Source organism: Procambarus clarkii, chromosome 56 (assembly GCF_040958095.1).
Source record: "Procambarus clarkii isolate CNS0578487 chromosome 56, FALCON_Pclarkii_2.0, whole genome shotgun sequence".
Lineage (NCBI taxonomy): Eukaryota > Metazoa > Arthropoda > Malacostraca > Decapoda > Cambaridae > Procambarus > Procambarus clarkii.
The window spans coordinates 4,753,693-4,770,790 of NC_091205.1; the positions used below are offsets into that span (position 1 = coordinate 4,753,693).

The window sequence follows — 17,098 nt, forward strand, 5'->3', positions numbered from 1 at the left end:
TGGACTATGTCACCCAAAAATGTCAGGAGGCTGTAAGCAGGTTTGTCCCAGCCCGACAGGAAAAAACAGAAAAGCAAAGGAAGAATCCGTGGTTTAATAGGGAATGTATGAAAGCAAAGGAGCTGAACAAAAGGGCATGGAGGAACTTCCGTAATAACAGAACACCAGAAAGTAGAGAGAGATACCAGAGAACCAGAAACGAGTATGTTAGTGTGAGAAGAGAAGCTGAGAAAAGGTATGAAAATGATATAGCTAATAAAGCCAAGACCGAACCAAAGCTACTACACAGTCACATCAGGAGGAAGACAACAGTGAAGGAACAGGTGATGAAACTTAGGGTGGGCGAGGACAGGTACACAGAGAATGACAAAGAGGTGTGTGAAGAACTCAACAAAAGGTTCCAGTAGGTCTTTACAATAGAACAGGGAGATGTCACGGCGCTAGAAGAGGTCAAGAAGCACCTATTGGAGCTGGATGTGAGAAAAGCTGTTGGGCCGGATGGAATCTCGCCATGGGTATTGAAAGAGTGTGCAGGAGCACTTTGCTTACCACTCTCCATAGTGTATAGTAGGTCACTGGAAACGGGGAACCTACCAGAAATATGGAAGACTGCTAATGTAGTACCAATATACAAAAAGGGTGACAGACAAGAGGCACTGAACTACAGGCCAGTGTCCTTAACTTGTATACCATGCAAGGTGATGGAGAAGATTGTGAGAAAAAACCTAGTAACACATCTGGAGAGAAGAGACTTCGTGACAACCCATCAACATGGGTTGATGGGTTGAGGGTAAATCTTGCGTTACATGCTTAATAGAATTTTACGATCAGGTGACAAAGATTAAGCTAGAAAGTGGAGGGTGGGCGAACTGCATTTTTTGGACTGTTGGAAAGCCTTTGACACAGTACCCCATAAAAGGTTGACACATAAGCTAGAGAAACAGGCAGGAGTAACTGGTAGGGTGCTCCAGTGGATAAGGGAGTACCTAAGCAATAGGAAGCAGAGAGTTACAGTGAGGGGGTGAGACCTCAGACTGGCGTGAAGTCACCAGTGGAGTCCCACAGGGCTCTGTACTTCGACCTATCCTTTTTCTGATATACGTAAATGATCTCCCAGAGGGTATAGACTCATTCCTCTCAATGTTTGCTGACGACGCCAAAATTATGAGAAGGATTAAGACAGAGGAGGACAGCTTGAGGTTTCAAGAAGACCTGAACAAGCTGCAGGAATGGTCGAACAAACTGCTGTTAAAGTTTAACCCAAGCAAATGTAATGTAATGAAGATAGGGTAGGAAGCAGGAGACCAGATACAAGGTACCATTTGGGAGATGAAATACTTCAAGAGTCAAAGAGAGAGAAAGACCTGGGGGTTGATATCACGCCAGACCTGTCCCTGTAAATGCAAAGTAATGAAATTAGGCGGTAGAAACAGGAAGCCAGTCACAGGATACAGAATAGGAGATGAAGTACTTCATGAAACTGACAGAGAGAAAGATCTAAGAGTTGATATCAAACCAAACCTGTCTCCTGAAGCCCACATAAAAAGAATTACGTCTGCGGCATATGCGAGGCAGGCTAACATCAGAACAGCCTTCAGGAACCTGTCTAAGGAATCATTCAGAATCTTCTATACCACATAAGTAAGACCAATCCTGGAGTATGTGGCCCCAGCGTGGATCCCGTTCCTTGTCAAGCACAAGACGAAGCTGGAAAAAGTTCAGAGGTATGCCACCAGACTAGTCCCAGAACTAAGAGGCGTGAGTTAGGAGGAAAGGCTGCGGGAAATGCACCTTATGACTCTGGGAGACATGATCACTACCTACAAAATCCTCAGAGGGAATTGACGGGGGTTGACAAGGATAAACTATCCAACACTCTTGGTAAGGGAACAAGGGGATACAGGTGGAAACTGAGTACCCAAATGAACAACAGGGACGCTAGAAAGAACTTTTTTCAGTGTGAGAGTAGTTAACAGGTGGATTGCATTACGCAGTGATGTGGTGGAGGCTGACTCCATACTCAGTTTTAAATGTAGATATGACAGTCCAGTAGGCTCAGGAATCTGTACAGCAGTTGATTGACGGATGAGAGGCGGGACCCAAGAGCCAAAGCTCAACCCCCGCAAGCACAAATTGGTAAGTACAAATAGGTGAGTACACACGGCACACACCCACACACATATACACACACACTGTGGCCCGGTGTGTGACCGTAGTTCTGTGGCCTGGGTTCGATTCCTGGACCAGGCAGAAACAAATGGGCAAAGTTTCTTTCTCCCCTGATGCCCATGTTACCTACCAGTAAATAGGTACCTGGGAGTTAGACAGCTGTTACGGAGCTGCTTCCTAGGGTTGTGTGTGTGTGTGTTTGTGTGTGTACTCACCTAGTTGTGCTTGCGGGGGTTGAGCTCTGGCTCTTTGGTCCCGCCTCTCAACCGTCAATCAACAGGTGTACAGATTCCTGAGCCTATTGGGCTCTATCATATCTACACTTGAAACTGTGTATGGAGTCAGCCTCCACCACATCACTTCCTAATGCATTCCATTTGTCAACCACGCTGACACTAAAAAAGTTCTTTCTAATATCTCTGTGGCTCATTTGGGCACTCAGTTTCCACCTGTGTCCCCTTGTGCGTGTGCCCCTTGTGTTAAATAGCCTGTCTTTATCTACCCTATTAATTCCCTTGAGAATCTTGAATGTGGTGATCATGTCCCCCCTAACTCTTCAGTCTTCCAGCGAAGTGAGGTTTAATTCCCGTAGTCTCTCCTCGTAGCTCATACCTCTCAGCTCGGGTACTAGTCTGGTGGCAAATCTGTCTGTGTGTGTGTGTGGGTGGGAAAAAAATTACTTAGTAGTTAGTTACAGTTGATTGACAGTTGAGAGACTGGCCGAAAGAGCAGAGCTCAACCCCCCGCAAGAACAAATAAGTGAACACAAAGAGGTGAATACACACACACACACACACACACACACACACACACACACACACACACACACACACACACACACACACACACATACATCGGACTTATCCTGTTTCAGATATACGTAAATGATCTCCCGGAGGGGGAGATCCTAGAGAGGACGCAAACACAGTGGCCTCCTTACCAGAGCCTCAGATATTAACACCAATTAAAGCATCCAGCACTTCCACAAACACGATAACATCATGTATATTTGCCAACATCCAGGGTATAAAAACACGCAAATCAAACAAAGTTTATTTTATAGATGGTCTCCTTCATGAGGCAAATGCAGTGTTTGCAGCCCTAACGGAAACTCACACAATGGACTACCATGATTGTGAAATATGGATCTCAGAGTACACTCTTTAATAGATGTGACAGGAAACACCGGCTACAGGGTGGGGTCAGCCTCTACATCAAAGACACTCTCATCTGTACCGAGCTCCTAAACACCTCAAATGATATGGTGGAAGTGCGATAATCAAAATAGAGACCCTAAATGTAGTTATTGTCCTTGTATATAAGTCACCGGAGGCAAACCCTCAGCAGTTTAAAGACCAACTAATGAAAATAGAACACTGCTTGGAAAACCTCACAAATCCAGCTCCGAACATCATCCTGCTTGGGGACTTCAACCTACGGCACCTGAAATGGAAGCACCTGGCTAATACAGTAATATCAGAAAGAATACCAGGAAGTAGCCTAAATGAACAGGCACATACAAATGACCTGCTACGGATGTGCGACAGGTTTGCCTTAAACCAGCAAATAGTATTACTTGTTACTCAGATCACAACTTAATTAAAATTCTGACACGCATGGGGAATAGACCTTCAAAACCAGTCCCGATTCCCGGTGGAGGAGATTTCAACAAATTCAACTTCAATAATAAACAGATAAACTGGGAGCAAATAAACCAGAACTTCTAGAACAGCTAGAAATGTAAACCTGAACCAGTGCCTGGAAAAAATAAGCTCAGTAGCACTAGAAATATGCTCAAACCGCATACCCCTAAGAAAAAAGAAGAGATGCAGATTGGAACGGGAACGTCGTTCCCTCTATAGGCGAAGAAAACGAATCGCAGAACAATGCTAGAGAGTCGCAAACTATCTCAAGAACGGCGAAGAAGGTAAGGTAGAGAAATAAAAACAATTGAACTAAAGCTACAAGAATCATACAAAACCCAGGAGAGGCAAAGAGAGCAAAAGGCCATCAGTGAAATAGAGAGAAATCCGAAATATTTTTTCTGCTATACAAAATCAAGATCAAAAACCACATCTAGTATCGGGCCCCTGCGAAAAGGAGATGGAACTATCACCGTTGACGACAAAGAAATGAGCGAGTTACTGAGGAAGCAGTACGACTCTGATTTCAGCGATCCAAAAACGCACTAATGATTGGTAACCCAAATGAATTTTTCATGGATATGATACCAACATCAAATCATATATCAGACATCATCCTATCCCTACTGGATTTTGAAAAAAGTCATAAACAGTATGCCTATGCACTCTGCACCAGGCCCTGATTCTTGGAACTCTATACCCGCCAAACACACACCGAAACTACGACGTTGGTACAACGTTCGAACAAGTTTTAACACCTCCTAACCAGTTATAACAACCAATATAGCAAGTTGTAACAACGTTCTAATACGTCATAAACACGTTAATCTAAGATGTAACCACTTTATTACAAGTTGTAACAAGCGGAAAACAGAGACAGTTTCGGTTTGTGTTTCCAGGGTATTCATCAAGAACTGTAAAAAAAACCACTATTGCAGCCCTTTACATTCATTGGAGAAAAAGCCTAGATATTGGCATTATCCCTGACATACTAAAAACAGCAGAGATAGCACCACTCCATAAAGGAGGAAATAAGGCAGAGGCAAAAAATTACAGACCGATAACATTAACATCGCACATTATAAAAATCTTTGAGAGTGCTAAGAAGTAAGATAAAAAAAATACATGGAATCACAGCATCTTCATATCCCCGGACAACATGGTTTCAGAACAGGCCGCTCTTGCCTGTCACAGTTGCTGGACCACTATGACATGGCATTAGATGTCATGGAAGACAAACAAAATACTGATGTAATTTACACAGATTTCGCAAAAGCCTTTGACAAATGTGACCATGGTGTTATTGCACATAAAATGCTTTCAAAAGGAATTACCGGAGAAATAGGCAGATGGATCTACACTTTCCTGACTAACAGAGCCCAATGTGTAATAGTCAACAAAATAAAATCCAGCCCATCAACCGTGAAGAGCTCAGTCCCCCAGGGTACTGTGCTTGCTCCAGCACTTTTTCTCATTCTCATATCGGACATTGACAAGGACACAAACTATAGCACTGTATCATCCTTTGCAGATGACACTAGGATCTTCATGAGAGTAGGCAACATAGAGGACACGTCAAACCTCCAATCAGATGTAGATCAGGTCTTTCTATTGGATACAGAAAATAATATGGTGTTTAACGAAGATAAGTTCCAGCTCATGCGCTACGGAAAAAATGAAAATATAAAAACGGCAACCAAGTACAAAACTCAGGCAAATCATAACATAGAACGAAAAGGCAATGTAAAGGATCTGGGTGTACTCTTGTCAGAAGACCTTACCTTTAAAGAACACAATAAAGTAGCCGTCACAACTGCAAGACAAATGACAGGTTGAATAACAAGAACGTTTCACACTATAGATGCTATACCGAAGATGATACTTTTCAAAATGCTAGTGCTCTCTAGAGTGGAGTACTGCTGCACAATGATAGCCCTTTTCAAAGCTGGAGAAATTGCTGACCTGGAGAGTGTGCTGAGATCCTTTACTGCTAGAATCCACTCAGTAAAACATCTAAACTACTGGGACCGACTAAAGAGCCTAAATATGGATTCCCTTGAGCGCAGGCGGGAGAGATACATAATAATTTACCCGTGGAAAATAGTAGAGGGGCTGGTCCCAAACCTGCACACAGAAATAACATCACATGAGACCAGGAGGCATGGCAGTATGTGCAGAATACCCCAGTTGAAAAGCAGAGGTGCAACAGGTACTCTGAGAGAGAACTCTATCAACATCAGAGGCCCTAGACTGTTCAACACGCTTCCACTACACATAAGGGGCATAACTGGCCGATCCTTCACAGTGTTCAAGAGAGACCTGGATAAACACCTTCAAAGAATACCTGAGCCACCAGGCTGTGATTCGTACATCAGGCTGCAAGCTGCCACGTCAAACAGCCTGGTTGACCAGTCCAGCAACCAGGAGGCCTGGTCGACGACCGGGCCGCGGCGACGCTAAGCTCCGGAAGCACCTCTAGGTAATCTCAAGGTAAGGAGGGCATAACTCTTTCCTCTCAATGTTTACTGACGACGCTAAAATTATGAGAAGGATTAAGACAGAGGAGGACCGCTTGAGACTTCAAGAAGACCTGGACAAACTGAAGAAATGGTAAAAAAAATGGTTGTAAGAATTTAACCCAAGAAAATGTAATGTAATGAAGATAGGTGTAGGGAGCAGGAGACCAGAGACAAGATATCATTTGGGAAATAAAGTTCTTCAAGAGTCGGAGATAGACCGACTGTCCCCTGTCCCCTGATAGACCTGTCCCCCGAAACCCTATCAAGAGAATATCATCAGCAGCACATGCAAGGCTGGCCAGCATAAGAACGGCATTTAGAAACTTGTGTAACGAATCATTCAGTACTTTGTATACCACATATGTCAGGCCAATCCTGGAGTATGCAGCTCCTGCAATGGAGTCCTTATCTAGTCAAGCATAAGACTAAACTGGAAAAGGTTCAAAGGTTTACCACCAGACTAATACCGGAACTGAGAGGAATGAGATACGAGGAGACACTACGCGAATTAAATCTCTCGTCTCTGGAAAACTGAATAGTTCGGGGGGACATGATCACCACATACAAGATTCTCAAAGAAATTGATAGAGTAGATGAAGACAGGCTATTTAACACAAGGGGCACACGCACTAGGGGAAATAGATGGAAACTTAGTGGCCCAAATGAGCCACTGAGATATTATAAAGAATTTTTTTTTAGTGTCAGAGTAGTAGACAAATGGAATGCATTAGGAAGTGATGTGGTGGAGGCTGACTCCATACACAGTTTCAAGTGTAGATATGACCTAGGCTCAGATTCCTGAGCCCCAGTAGGCTCAGGAATCTGTACACCAATTGATTGACAGTTGAGAGGAGGGACCAAAGAGCCAGAACTCAACCTCCGCAAGCACACCTAGGTGAGTACACAAACATACACATACATACACACACACCAACGGCTCGAAAAACCGGGTCAAAGGGTAAAAACTCGATCCCGCAGGCACAAATAAGTGAGTACACACACACTTCTCAAACACTCATACATACCCTCCTCTCTCTCCCTTTCCATCTCTCCCTCACTACCCCTTTTCTCTCCCTCTTTCCCTTATCATCTCTCATTCTTTTTTTCTCTCTCCCCCTCTTTCCCTTATCATCTCTCATTCTTTTTTTCTCTCTCCCCCTCTTTCTCTCTCTCTCTCTCTCTCTCTCTCTCTCTCTCTCTCTCTCTCTCTCTCTCTCTCTCTCTCTCTCTCTCATTAGCTTTAACACAACTTTAAACCTTTAACTTTAACCCAACTTAGTAGAACAGAGAACAAACATAAATTGGAGACAAAACCCAGGTGAAGGTGAGGGACGTGTTGACCCAATAAAGATGTTCACTTACATTTACGGGAAAATAAAAAAAAAGTAACCCCTAGACATGAAGGAAACAACAAGAAACCTTCAAGGCAAGCTGAGAGCAGCAAAAGAGGAGATCAAAATCCTCAATGTGAACCCTACTCAGACTCAGTATCAGGCTGCAACCATCTATTACGAATATGGAACAATAACAATTGAAAGGACCTCTAGAATACTTGCCACATTTGTATACATGCTGAGAAGGAGATAAGTCGAGAGTGTAGGAAGTTATCATAAAAGAAGCCACTTCACAGGAAGCAGGAAGGTGCCTTAATCAACTGCTTGAAAGGAAATAGTTGATATTAATCAGTAATGGTCTCCGCTGTGTTAGCAGTTGAGGAAGGTGTACTGTCATGCAGTACATATCAACAGCAAGATAGATTTGTGACAAGGCTGACGAAAGTGAAAGCTTTGTAAAGTGGTACGAAGGTGTTGCGTGCTCTGGAGATTGGTGGAAAATAATTTCGGTAAAGTGGTTTAGTCATTCTGAGGTAAGCAACGAGTCAACACCGGTGTTTTCCGAGCGAAATGAAGTTATATGACACTATACAACTCTTCTTCATGCCAGACATACAACTTCTGACATCATAACTACACTGTCCAAGCATCAGACAGTCCACAAGTGATCCACGGAGAGGGATCTATGTCCACTATCTTCCAGGGTCTATATAACCGACCCCAGTGGCTAGAGAAACAGTTACTGTGCAGCACCGTTTACTAAGATACTAATTGCTTCGTTATTAAATATTATCTTGGGCGTGGCAACACCTCCCACGTTTGAGCTGTAATGTTGGCACTCTTCTCTTATAGTCTCTCATTAGTACATGTTTATGCTAATTATGTAAAATTTGGCGAATTTATTCATAATTAAACTAATGAAAAAACAAGCTTTTATTCGACTTATTATAACAATTTGAAGGAAAATTTTAAAGGTTAGACGTAGTGGAGCATTTATGAGAATGTTAACGACTATTCTTATTATATTTCTTTATTATTTCGTGTTATGATCATTTTTTATTTATCCATCGTTATAATAGTGTTACCCATAATATATGCAATATTATATAATAAGACGAATTTATGAATTTAGCAGAGTGAAAAAATAATGCACTTAGCAGAGTGTTCGCGAGAAATTCAAAAGAATACCCATTGAGGCCAAATATTCAATTGGCTCAGTCAAGCTTCATACTTGGTGTAACTTTTACTTTACTTCTTATTAAAATGGTGTAAACCATTTTACTTACATGGACGTAATGGAGAATTAGAAAGTAGAATTTGGTATTATTGAATATGAACAAACAGGAAAAGCTTTTGTATTTATGTTGCTAATAAAAATCTAACCTAACCTATCCAGCCTAGACCTAATGCACGCTGTCTCAGGCCTAACCTAATGTATATATGTGCTATACTAGGCCTTGGAATGTATAAGTTGGGTTTTAGCTTTATTTCTTCTGGACGCTATAAAGTTAATAATAAGAAATTATACGAATTGTCCATTACGTCAGTATATGTACGATGGGCCTCAGAGGTACAAAAAGTTCTCTCTGAAAGGAGGATGAGTTGGAATAATGTTTCATCATTTACTTTATACTGTATTGCTCATCCAATAGTACGTCTTTATATTGTTGTTTCCTTCGTGTATTTCCTTACGTTCATCAGCATTAAAATTCATCTGGTAATCAGCAGAGCAACAAACTAATATGCTGAAGTAGGATGGTAATCTATGCTGCTCTGTTGTTGCTGTAAGTGTGCTGCCTAGTTTAATATCATTAACAAAGCTTTAATACTGTGCAGCATAACCTATCTGGATATCAGTCATTAGATGTTCAGATGTTCAGGCGGTGTAAAACTTACCCTCGTGACATTCCACTTGTCATGTCTTGCCATTTGAAAGCTTTTTAAATTAGAAGCCCAAATTGGTATTGAACCTGATACAATATTTTGTAACCATTTATTATCTATCAATGTTACGTAATCATATTTGTTAAAATAACCGTAGATGAGGAATGATGCTTCATATATTTCTAAAATCCCTATTTGTAGTTTCAAATAACGTGCTTTCATCTGGTAAATAGAAACTTATAAATTTGATTTTCCAAAAAACTGCATATTAATATAAGCTCCTGTAGTGTCTAACTTGACAGTGGTACTCTAATTGTCCTACCAAGTGGTCTCAGGTAATTGGCTCCATTAGTCTACTAAATACCTACACGATGCTCACCAACAAATTGTCCTCTGACCTAATAAAGCGCAGTTATAACGGAATCGACCAATCCAGTAAACATTACTTGGTTTTAGTAAAAACTGAAGGTCTGTAATATTGACGTCTCCTGGGCGTCGGCTTTGATAGGTTAACTGGGTTGCTAATTGGTTGTTAGAGTGGCAGCTAATTAAAGTAAGAAACCTTCACTTTTTTAATTGGTTCATTTACAAATTTCTCCTCTTAAGGAATAGTTCATGTTTAGAGTTACATATTCTGAAACATTTTGAAATGAATACTGATTTTAACTTTAACTTCCCTTAATATTTACCAGGAAATTAATTATCATTGTCAGCTGCTATATTTTACTTCGGTATTTTTGTGGAATAAGCTCATACTGTTTGCAAATGGTAACACGTGGAAGAACGTTATTTAAGGAATTTGTTATATAATTAAAATGTAAATAAATTACCTTTAACTTTTTTTAGCAAATTTATTTCAACATATGCTAAGTCATTATTGCTTGTGGACCGGATATCCAACCGGTCCATCCCCGTTGAATATACACTGAATATACTATGTGAATATACACATAGAGTTTTACATTTAGTCCAGAGCTATGTTCTTCACTAAAATATACCTACTTGATGGTGAGTTACTCTCATGCTGGCCTTGTGAGCCCTCCAGACATTGGTATTCGTTAAGCACAACCAAAAATATTATTTCCTTACTGGTATTTGATCAAACGTTTGTCCTATACAATGTATATTACAAGCGTTACATGGTATTTACAATTGACGTAATTACCTCTAAGCAGACTGTTACTAACTTTATATTTGCTAATAATATTCTTATATTTAAGCACAAATGTAAATACAAATTTTGCCATTATTTAACACGATTTTTGAAGCCAGAAAAAACGGCAAACGAAATCCATTTTTAAGGTGAATATTTCCTCTGCTGATTTTCTTGTAATACGAATATTAAATTTGTATGAGGCGTGCCTGACGAAGCTGGACGAGGTAAGTAATATGGCATCTACCCAATAATGTCAACATTTTCAAACTATTTAAACAACTCAGTAATAAGAATAGAAAAAAATCCTAAGTGCATAGGTGCCAATTAAGAGAGAGACTGTTTAACTTGATATATGTGTGCTCAGAGAAATAATGTATATATGAGAATTAATGTTCTTGGAATTTCGTATAATCTGATTCTTTGAGGAAAATTTTACTTGTGATTTATGTTGAAAGGAAATGGCGAAAATATATCTTTATCACTATGTAATGTCAATTCTTCAGAAGGGACTGTTTTTATTCCATCAAAACCATGGAATATTTCATGGTTTAGAAGGATTTTATACAAACCATTTTTCATAAATGTTCACGTGTAACAGATGAAGTGGATTTCGCTTGCTTGTAATTCCCATAAATCTCTCTCTCTCTCTCTCTCTCTCTCTCTCTCTCTCTCTCTCTCTCTCTCTCTCTCTCTCTCTCTCTCTCTCTCTCTCTCTCTCTCTCTCTTACTCTCTCTCTTACTCTCTCTCTCTCTCTTTCTCTCTCTCTCTCTCTCTCTCTCTCTCTCTTACTCTCTCTCTTACTCTCTCTCTCTCTCTTACTCTCTCTCTCTCTCTCTCTCTCTCTCTCTCTCTCTCTCTCTCTCTCTCTCTCTCTCTCTCTCTCTCTCTCTCTCTCTCTCTTACTCTCTCTCTCTCTCTCTCTCTCTCTCTCTCTCTCTTACTCTCTCTCTCTCTTACTCTCTCTCTCTCTCTCTCTCTCTCTCTCTCTCTCTCTCTCTCTCTCTCTCTCTCTCTCTCTCTGTTTCTATCATCTTTTCTTATTATTACATACAAATATTATAACTCTCACCGATACACTCACCCATAATGTTTCTTCCTCAGCTACGACTCGAGAGGGCGAGAGGGGAACATTAGGGCTGGAGGTCGACCTCAGCAGTGGGGGGACGAGGAGGCGTGGGGTGTAGAGCAGAGGGCGTGGTTTGACACGTCAACCACACCAGCTCATCTGCTGGTGAGGGACGTGGGAGGCCGGGACGAAGGTAACTACAGGTGCAAGGTGCACTTCAAGGCCTCTCCCTCCTGGACCCAGAGCATCACACTAAATATCAAAGGTGGGTGATAAGGAGCCTTGCTGTGTGTGTGTGTGTGTGTGTGTGTGTGTGTGTGTGTGTCTGTGTCTGTGTGTGTACAGGATGAGAGCTACGCTCGTGGTGTCCCGTCTTCCCAGCACTCTTTGGTCATATAACGCTTTGAAACTACTGACGGTCTTGGCCTCCACCACCTTCTCACCTAACTTGTTCCAACTGTCTACCACTCTGTTTGCTCTGAATTTTCTTATATTTCTTCGGCATCTGTGTTTAGCTAGTTTAAATCTATGACCTCTTCTTCTTAAAGTTCCAGGTCTCAGGAAATCTTCCCTATCGATTTTATGAATTCCTGTTACTATTTTGTGTGTAGGGATCATATCACCTCTTTTTCTTCTGTCTTCTAGTGTTGGCATATTTAATGTCTCTAACCTCTCCTCGTAGCTCCTGCCCTTCAGTTCTGGGAGCCACTTAGTAGCATGTCTTTGCACCTTTTCCAGTTTGTTGATGTGCTTCTTAAGATATGGGCACCACACAACAGCTGTATATTCTAGCTTTGGCCTAACAAAAGTCGTGAACAATTTCTTTAGTATATCGCCATCCATGTAAAGCAATTCTGAAGTTAAAAGCGTGGCATAGGCTCCTCGCACAATATTCTTTAAGAGGTCCTCAGGAACCACCCCTAGATATCTTTCTTTATCAGAAATCTTTAAAGATTTCTCACATATTATATAGGTCGTGTGAGGTCTATGTTCTCCTATTCCACATTCCATAACATGGCATTTATTAACATTAAATTTCATTTGCCAAGTGGTGCTCCATATACTTATTAAAGTATATGGAGCACCAGGTCATCTTGAAGGGCATGACAATCATCTAAGTTTCTTATCCTTCCTATTATCTTAGCATCATCAGCAAACATGTTCATATAATTCTGTATACCAACTGATAGATCATTTATGTAGACAATAAACATCACTGGTGCAAGAACTGAACCCTGTGGTACTCCACTTGTGACATTTCTCCAGTCCGATTCATTACCTCTGATCACTGCCCTCATTTTTCTATCAGTCAGAAAATTTTTCATCCATGTTAGAAGCTTACCTGTCACCCCTCCAATATTTTCCAGTTTCCAGAACAATGTTTATGTGGAACTCTGTCGAAAGCCTTTTTTTAGGTCCAGATTGATGCAGTCAACCCAACCATCTCTTTCCTGTAATATCTCTTTTGCTCGGTCATAGAAACTGAGTAAATTCGATACACAGGATCTTCCAGATCGAAAACCATACTGTCTGTCTGATATTATATAATTTCTCTTCAGGTGTTCTACCCATTTAGTTTTAATTATTTTTTCCAATATTTTGACTATTACACTTGTCAATGATACAGGTCTATAATTAAGGGGATCTTCCCTGCTTCCACTTTTGTAGATTGGAACTATGTTAGCCTTTTTCCACACATCAGCTTCAACTCCTGTAAACAGGGATGCCTGAAAAATCAATTGAAGTGGAATGCTGAGCTCAGGTGCACATTCTCTCAGAACCCATGGTTAAACTCCATCTGGACCAACTGCTATGTTTTTATTTAGCTCCTTGAGCATTTTTTCCACTTCGTCTCTAGACACCTCTATGTGCTCTATGTTGCTCTCTAGAATTCTTATTGTATCTGGTTCCCTGAAGATTTCATTTTGTACAAACACACTTTGGAACTTTTTGTTTAAAGTTTCACACATTTCCTTTTCATTTTCCGTGAATCTATTTCCCATTTTCAACCTCTGAATATTATCCTTTACCTGCAATTTGTTGTTTATGAATTTATAGAACAGACCTGGTTCTGTTTTACATTTGTCTGCAATACCTTTTTCAAAATTTCTTTCTGCCTCTCTCCTCACTGCCGTGTAGTTGTTTCTCGCATCTTTGTATCGCTGGTATGTTTGGGGGTTTGGCTTCTTCCTGTATTGATTCCATTTTTGTGTCTTTTGGGCTCTGGCCCTCTCGCAACTTCTTTTGAAATAATCCTGTTTCCTAGTTCTGCATCTCTGTTTTGGTATAATTTTTTTTGTGCCTTTATCATATATTTCACAAAACTTGACATACATCTCGTTCACTCCCTTGCCTAGCAACAAGTCTGTCCAATTATACTCACTAAAAAACTTTCTAAGGTTGCCATAATGTCTTCTCCTAAAGCCATATTTTTCAATTGCATCAACCTTCATATTTTCTTCCAGATTATAACGCATTGCATACTTTATTCCCAAAAAGACATGGTCACTTTTACCCAAGGGAGGAAGGTACTGAATGTCAAATATTACTTCCTCCTTCCTGGTAAATATCAAATCTAGCATGGAGGGAACGTCCCCTTCCCTCATCCTCGTAGCTTGTTTAACATGTTGATACAAGAATGTTTCCAGCATGAGGTCTACAAATTTACAGGTCCAAAAATCTTCTGTTTTAGCTTCATATGCTTCCCAGTCTATGGTTTTCAAGTTGAAGTCGCCGACTATCAACAGTCGTGAACTATCGTTATCCGCTCTCGCTATGATCTCTCTCATTATTGTTATAAGACCTTCTCGTTTACTGTCTAGCTCCTCCTTTGACCATGTGCTGCTTGGCGGTAGACTATATGCATTTATGATCATTAGTTTATCATCCTCATGGCAGATCTCTAGTGCTATTATGTCAACTTCTTGTGGATTGGCAGTCACTATTTCGTTCACCTTTAGGTGTTCTTTCACCAGCACAGCAACGCCACCGCCTTTCCTAATTTTTTCTGTCCCATCTCCATATTGAGTAGCCCCTTGGGAATATGACCTCATTTAAAATAACATCTTCAAGTTTTGTCTCCGTGAGTGCAACAATGTCTGGTGTCTGCAGCTGTATTACATCACTTAACTCCAGTATCTTCGATCTTACTCCATCTATGTTGGTGTACGCAATCTTCAGGAACTTGTTCCCCCTCTTCTTATTTTTCACTCCCCCTCTCTCTAATGATTTTGTTGGTTTGCCTTCATGTACCACTTTACTCGTCTGTCTAACCCTATCACTTGTGTGTGTGTGTGTGTGTGTGTTTTCACCTTGTATTCACCTTGTTGTGTTTGCGGGGTTGAGCTTTGCTCTTTCGGCCAGCCTCTCAACTGTCAATCAACTGTTTACTAACTACTCTTTTTCCCACACCACACACACACACACACCCCAGGAAGCAGCTCGTGACAGCTGACTAACTCCCAGGTACCTATTTACTGCTAGGTAACAGGGGCATTCAGGGTGAAAGAAACTTTGCCCATTTGTTTCTGCCTCGTGCGGGAATCGAACCCGCGCCACAGAATTTCGAGTCCTGCGCGCTATCCACCAGGCTATGAGGCCCCCCCATCTAGGGGGGCTCTCTCTCCCCCCCCCATCTAGTCTTTCATAGTTATTTTAGTTACTAATTAGTGCTAATTAGTATTAAAAAAATTATTAGAAAATTAATATGTAGTAAAAATTTAATATTAAACATTACTAATATGCTCATATAAATATTTCATGTAATAATATGATATTTTTATATTAAATATAAATGATCACTATGAAAATGGTGATGAATATAAATTGAGGGAGATGTACCGAGTCTCTAGATAAACATGTACTGAAGACTGGCTGTGGTCAAAACCACAGTACAGTACCTCGTGCTGGTGGGCCCAGCGGGTAGATGTGTGGGAGTAGTACCGGCCCACCAGATGACCTGCTCAACCATCAACCACTCAAACAACTGTCAACACCATCAACTTAACCAGCAACCACTCCAGTGTAACACTGTCAACACCACCATCTACACCACCACCTCCAATAACAACATCAACAATGATTTAAGCTGTCATCATTACCACCACTACCAACAATGACCTAAGCTCGGGGTAATACTCTTCCCCCACAGATCCCCCGGGGTTCCCCAGGATTCAGGATGAGTCTGGCCGGAGACTGGAAGGTCCTATCGGTCCCTACGAGGATGGTTCCACCGTCAGGATGATGTGTCTCAGCTCTGGAGGTAAGTGAGGGGCGAGGTTTCTCAGCTCACGATGTAGAAAAGAACAATGTGTCTCAGCTCGGTATGGCGTAGAGCTGTATGTCTGTCTATGAGGTAAGTGGTTGTCAAAGGAGATGCCTGCACCTGCAGGTAGGTACCCTGTGTGAGGGGAGACGACTGGGAATCGATCTGGGACCCAAACGATGCCAGGTTGAGTGTCTGTGGCTGCTGTGCAACACCTCAATGAAGAATGTCACTCGGGAACACTGTACCGTACCTTCAGTAGCCAGCGAGGCCCTTGTACGTTATATCAGTAGCTAACGTTATATCACCTGCAGTGATACTTTTGAACCGTACTTAAGGGGAAACCACCTGAATATTATCGTGCTGTACTTAAGGGGAAACCACCTGAATATTATCGTGCTGTACTTATGGGGAAACCACCTGAATATTATCGTGCTGTACTTATGGGGAAACCACCTGAATATTATCGTGCTGTACTTATGGGGAAGCCACCTGAATATTATCGTGCTGTACTTAAGGGGAAGCCACCTGAATATCGTACTGATAGGCTATGCACGTGGGTGTTGCGACACGGAACAGTGACCGTGGACCATGCCATGACACGGAACAGTGACTGTGGACCATGCCATGACACGGAACAGTGACCGTGGACCGTGCCATGACACGGAACAGTGACCGTGGACCGTGCCATGACACGGAACAGTGACTGTGGACCGTGCCATGACACGGAACAGTGACCGTGGACCGTGCCATGACACGGAACAGTGACTGTGGACCGTGCCATGACACGGAACAGTGACCGTGGACCGTGTCATGACACGGAACAGTGACCGTGGACCGTGCCATGACACGGAACAGTGACCGTGGACCGTGCCATGACTCGGAACAGTGACCGTGGACCGTGCCATGACACGGAACAGTGACCGTGGACCGTGCCATGACACGGAACAGTGACCGTGGACCGTGCCATGACTCGGAACAGTGACCGTGGACCGTGTCATGACACGGAACAGTGACCGTGGACCGTGCCATGACACGGAACAGTGACTGTGGACCGTGCCA

At 41.8% G+C, this 17,098-nt stretch overlaps 1 protein-coding gene across 1 annotated transcript in view; it reads left to right on the forward strand.

The window, feature by feature from the left end:
• Positions 1–16,373, forward strand: part of LOC138353059 (uncharacterized) — a 561,930-nt gene extending 545,557 nt beyond the window's left edge. Inside the window, exons 4-6 of the mRNA XM_069305698.1 lie at positions 11,808–12,037; positions 15,923–16,033; positions 16,351–16,373. Coding sequence (XP_069161799.1) covers positions 11,808–12,037; positions 15,923–16,033; positions 16,351–16,373 — 364 coding nt within the window. The remainder of the gene's footprint in view (positions 1–11,807; positions 12,038–15,922; positions 16,034–16,350) is intronic.
• The last annotated feature ends 725 nt before the right edge of the window (positions 16,374–17,098 follow it).